General features: G+C 42.8%; 1 protein-coding gene across 1 annotated transcript in view; it reads left to right on the plus strand.

Moving 5' to 3' along the window:
* syvn1 (synovial apoptosis inhibitor 1, synoviolin) overlaps window positions 1–3,733 on the plus strand; it is a 70,143-nt gene extending 66,410 nt beyond the window's left edge. Inside the window, exon 16 of the mRNA XM_037676038.1 lies at window positions 2,991–3,733. Coding sequence (XP_037531966.1) covers window positions 2,991–3,211 — 221 coding nt within the window. The 3' untranslated portion in view covers window positions 3,212–3,733. The remainder of the gene's footprint in view (window positions 1–2,990) is intronic.
* Window positions 3,734–5,809: the final 2,076 nt, after the last annotated feature.

Consider the following 5,809-nt stretch of genomic DNA (forward strand, 5'->3'; position numbering starts at 1 on the left):
CAGACCAGTATTTGCAGTTTGACTCCCATCACCCTTTGGAGCACAAGCTAGGAGTCATTAGGACTCTGTACCACAGAGCAGACAGCATCCCCACTAGCTCAGGAGCCAGGCAGAAGGAGAAATCCCACACAAGACAGGCTCTAGAGCAATGTGGATATCCTAACTGGGCCTTCCTGAAAGAAGAAACCCAAACAGGACTCCAGTCAGCCAACAGGTGAAAAGGAGGAACCCAGACCCAGACCAGTGGTCATTCCGTATGTTGAGGGAGTATCAGAGAAACTGAGACGTTTATTTTCTAAACATAACATCCCAGTGGCTTTTAAACTCCAAAATACATTACGGCAAAGACTGGTTCATCCCAAAGATCCAGTCCCCCGGCACAAACAGAGTAATGTTGTGTATGTTGTTCAGTGTCAGGAGGGCTGTGATCAGTCTTACATCGGGGAAACTAAACAGCCACTGGCCAAAAGGATGGCCCAGCACAGAAGATCAACATCATCAGGCCAGGACTCTGCGGTCTACACTCATCTCCAGGCCAGCGGTCACTCTTTCAGGGATGAAGATGTTCACATTCTGGACAGAGAGGAACGATGGTTTGAGAGAGGAGTAAAGGAGGCCATCTTTGTGAAAAGAAACCGTCCATCATTAAACAGGGGTGGAGCCTCCGGGTTCAACTGTCCCCCTCTTACAATGCTGTGATTGCTAGTATCACTCAGCCCTCTGTGAACAGTAAACAGCCATCAGGTGCTAATGATCCATTGTTAGGCTGATGGTCCTTCTTGAGCATGTGAGCAGCTGGTTTTGGTTGTCAGCAGCAAACTGGTTGATCCACTCTGAGAAGGTGCTATTTAAGAGACTGAGCTGAATACAGCACCTCAGACTGAGGAAGTCTCTCGGATGAGAGACGAAACGTTTCTACATTTTTTTGCTTTGTTTTGTTTTTTTGAATGTCCAGAGGACCAGATTGAACCTTTTTGGACTTTAACAAAATGTTTTTAGTGTTTTTGGCTCGTCACTATTCGGAGGTACCACAGGAAATATGTGGTCGTTGTTTTACTCCGGATGCACCGACGCAACCGAGCTCAGGCCGCGGCAGGCCCTGAACTTTAACACTCAACATTTCTATCAAATATCCTTCATCTTTCTAGGCCTTGTGACCATAAACTATCAATACATGTCAGACAAAACATTTACAACCTAAAGATTGTGTCTGAAAATACGACAAATTACATTTGCGCCGCTCAAGGTGGCTGCATATTGGAGCAGCTCTGATACTTTCATTCTGAGATTTTGGAAACTTTAATTCCTCTTTTTCTGGATGTAAATCACATTTTTTGGATGATTGTTTCCTCTGGTATCGGATGCTGTGCAGCTGGAAGGATTTTTACGGAAACTTTTTTAGTTTTGAACATTTGTTATTATGCGTAACCATGGCAACAAGGCAGTTTCTACAACCAACAGCAGCTGATTAACATCTCAAAAGCTCAAGTAATATCTCAACTACAGCCCTAAATTTCAAATGAGTTGAAAAGGATGTTCTGTGGACGCATTTTCATCTACCTGCCAGCTGTGCTCGAGTGCCTGACCACTGAGATCCTGGAACTAGCAAGAAACACGGCTCATGACAGCGGAAGGACAGGATCGTCCATCAGCACCTACAGTTGGCTGTCCACAGTGATGAGGAGCTCAACAAGCTGCTGGGAGGAGTGGCCATTGCCCTGGGAGGAGGTCTGCCCAACATTCAGGTGATCCTGAAGCCCAGGAGGCCAACCAAGTGCAAGTAAACGGATCAACATCTGTGGCCAGTTTTTTCAGATCTGCTATGAGATGGACCATCACAAGAGATCCTTCCCGCCCACAACCATCAACATCTAGAACAACTCTTTTATGAAACAAGGAAAATGAGCTACAACAACATTTAATTTCCCTCTGGGATTAATAAAGTATTTTTGAATTGAATTGAATTTGTATTGTACATTATGTATGTGAGTGTTTCTGTAAAGTCCTGAGACAACTTTGTTGTGATTTGGTGCTTTAAAAATTAAGGAGCTGGTTTTGTTCAATTCAGTTTATTTTTCGACTAAACTCGAGTTGATTGGTGGTCGACGGAGCAGCAAACTGAAATGACTTTTTCCCCGTTTCTCTTGGGACTTTAGGTACACACAGTAAGTACTAGTCCTGGGAGCAAAGTCAGTTTGTTGTTTCAACCTGCGGATGGACAAGATCGAGGTTGAGGTTTTAAGATGAGTAATAAAACGGAGCGCCCCGCAGTGAACGGAGTCGATGCTTGAATAAGACCTGAGCAGAACGCAGCCGCAACAAGTCACTTTGAAGTAAAGGCAGGATCTGATTCTAACCTAGTTTTAATGTTTGTCTTTGAACAACATGTTTAATCTGTGTGATGTATGTGCAATCCATAAAACCAGTTCAGAGTGGGAGAGTAGTCGTAAAGTGACTGGAATCACAGGCCGTGAGTTTGAAAACATCCGCTTGGTTTATTCCAAATTTAAAATGCTGTTTCATACACGTGTTCAATCCAACATGAGTACAGCAGCACACGTGTCTGAACGAGTTACGACAATGTGCTGGACACTTCTATAAACCTGAAATCAAAAAGATCCATAATTCTTCTGTGTTGGAAAATACTCTATGTACAATGTTTATAATGTCCAGAAGGAAAGGTTTGTCAAGTTCTGATCAAAAAGTATTTCAGCTATGCAAGAAAACTTTTACTTTTAACATTTCCTCAAAAATAAAATGAACTGGAGCATTTATGAATTTCTTGTAATAGCAGGTACTTATTGTCCTACAACATGGCAGCAAAATAATTTTGCCTTTTGAAATTTCTCTGATGAAAAACCTCTTCCTGCATATAATTCAAAGAGTGTGTCCAAACAGAAAATCACTGTAAATGTAGACATTTTGATCTTAACTGGATGTCGGGTGAACAGAAAGTTTTCATTTGAACCAGCTCCATCTTGTGTTTGCAGCTGATGAGGCGAGCGGAGCCACGGCCTCCTCTCAGCCCGCTGACTCCACTTCCTGCGACTCCACTTCCCGTGCTTCAGACACAGAAAGACTAAAGAACGTGGACGAAGGAGTGCCCGAGGACGAGGGCAGCGAGCCGAGTGCTGCTGAGCTGAGGCGGCGCCGTCTTTGCAAGCTAGAGGCAGCATCGTCGTCATCGTCGTCCCCTCCTCTGGACAACTGATCCATGCGCTGAGACTTGGGCATGTTGCTCTGAAGCTTCACGAGCGCTGACATGACGCAGCTGCTCTGGTTCTTCGTTGGCTCTCTTCCTGTTTGCTCAGGGGGCTGATGGAAGACGCTGCTGAACTGTGTCGGACAGCAACAGCATCTTTTTTCTTTGTTCTCATCAACGAACTGCTGCAGGTCATGTTGGGGTCACCCTGTGGGAGAACTGCTTCATCTTAGCCTGTCAGTGCGGGTGACACCCTGTTTAGATGTGTCTTTGTTAGTTTTACTGTTTACTCTTTGTTTAAACCAACTGAGGACGTTCACATGAACATGTTGCACAGCGCACGGACCACTCGACACTAATTCAGTTCAAGTGTTCCCTGGGATTGTACCTGCTCATGCTGTAACACTGATTTATTGGAACATGTACATACTGTACACTTTTAATAGGATGAAGAGGCTTCAGAACTGAAGGGACATCTGTATGTGTGTGTGTGTGTGTGTGCGCGTGCGTGCGTGCGCGCGTGCCAGCTGAACCCACAGAAGAATGCTTTGCTAAAGCTCCTGATGTGTGAGCACTTGTCTTCAGGATTTCTGCTGCAGCTCTTTGTCGTTACCTTTCAGTTAAAGCTTTGCTTGTTCAAATAAAACTCACAAATTGATCCGAAAGAAAATAATTCTGTTCATACAAACATACTTTTTTAGAACAAGCACATTTAATGCTTCAATCCCAGTGCTTCTTTATGAAAATAAAAATAAGCAGAACTATAGTTTTTGTTTTTATTTGCCCACTGCCATGAAACAACTGTTTGTGTCTTTTAGTTAAATCTCGTGAACCACTGGACAGATGTGAACGAAACTCTCAAAAGTAGTCGATGTGCATCTATAACTGATTCACTTCAGAATCAACCCAATCTGAGATGCTGCCACAGCAGATTGAGATTAGCCAACGCAAAAACTGCTATAAATCAGTTTTACTACAAGTGCTGGTCATAAAATTAGAATATCATGAAAAGTTTATTTCAGTAATTCCATTCAAAAGTGAAACTTGTATATTATATTCATTCATTACACACAGACTGATATATTTCACATGTTTATTTCTTTTAATGTTGATGATTATAACTGACAACTAATGAAAATCCCAAATTCAGTCTCTCAGAAAATTAGAATGTTGTAAAAAGGTTCAGCACTGAAGACACCTGGTGCCACACTCTGATAAGATAATTAACTCAAAACACCTGCAAAGACCTTTAAATGGTCTCAGTCTGGTTCTGTAGCTACACAATCATGGGGAAGACTGCTGACTGGACAGTTGTCCAAAAGACGACCATTGACACCTTGCACAAGGAGGGCAAGACACATGAGGTCATTGCTATAGAGGCTGGCTGTTCACAGAGCTCTGTGTCCAAGCACATTAATAGAGGTGAAGGGAAGGAAAATATGTGGTAGAAAAAAATATACAAGCAACAGGGATAACTGCACCCTGGAGAGGATAGTGTAACAAAACCCATTCCAAAATGTGGTGGAGATTCACAAAGAGTGGACTGCAGCTGGAGTCGGTGCTTCAAGAACCACCACGTATAGACAGATGCAAGACATGGGTTTCAGCTGTCGCATTTTTTGTGTCACTGTAGTGAACTAGGCCTCCGACAAAAACCTGCCTCTGAAGACCTTCATGGGACAGGAACTGTTATTTCATTGATTTGAATCCAGAAATACAAATTAGCTCATCCAGAGACTTTCTAATTGTATCCTGAACTAATCAATTGAAAGAACACTCTCTTTTTTATATTATCATTACTATTTTACAATATCTTGATAATCAAAAGTGTGTTTAGTTCAAACCATTTCTAAATGTTGAAGTGAACCACTCATTTTAAATCAACTGTGAAACAGTATTAATGATTTTTTAATCCTCATTCAAATTAGAAATCAAGTTAAATGTCTATTTTACAAAGTAATTATGCATTTTTTGATCTTCTGTCTGAAATGAGAAGAGTGATGTCGGTCAAAAGTCGGAGACAGTCAAGAAACACGTTGTTAGAACGGGCTGTCGTGTTTTTAAAGCTCTCAGACAATAAACAAGAGAACTGGCTCCTGCAGTGTTAAGTCACTTTGCCTAAACATTTCTCTGTCTGTTCCTAAACATTTCTGTTGTTTTCTTGACTTGTAAAAACCCTTTGACGTCACTAGAACCACACCCCTGTTGGTTGCTTCAACCAATCAGGACTTCCTAAAAGTGACCAGAAGCAGAACTCTTTAAAAGTTGACACTTCCTGGAACTGTCAGTCTTTTCTATGTCTGCTCGGTCTTCTTACTTCTTCTCAGTCTTTTCTGAGTCTGTGGAGTAACGGCTGAGGTCTTCTGAAGTCTTCTCGAGTCTTCTGGAGTACTGTGGAGTAGTTCTGGAGTTTTTCCACTGCTGAGTGGAACTTCGGACTCAGTTTCCAGTCTGATGGAGCCATCCATCTCTGCAGGAGCCACGACGCCTCGCTGTGGCTCCACCCGGCGAATGCCCTACAACTTCTGAGGAAGTTGTTCTGTAGAGCGGAGTATCTCACGACTTCTGCCGAGTCGCAGCCGCCCTGAGGAGACGCTGAAAGGTAGC

The sequence above is a fragment of the Nematolebias whitei genome, chromosome 4 (genome assembly GCF_014905685.2).
Source record: "Nematolebias whitei isolate Nwh7 chromosome 4, NemWhi1, whole genome shotgun sequence".
NCBI classification, from domain to species: domain Eukaryota; kingdom Metazoa; phylum Chordata; class Actinopteri; order Cyprinodontiformes; family Rivulidae; genus Nematolebias; species Nematolebias whitei.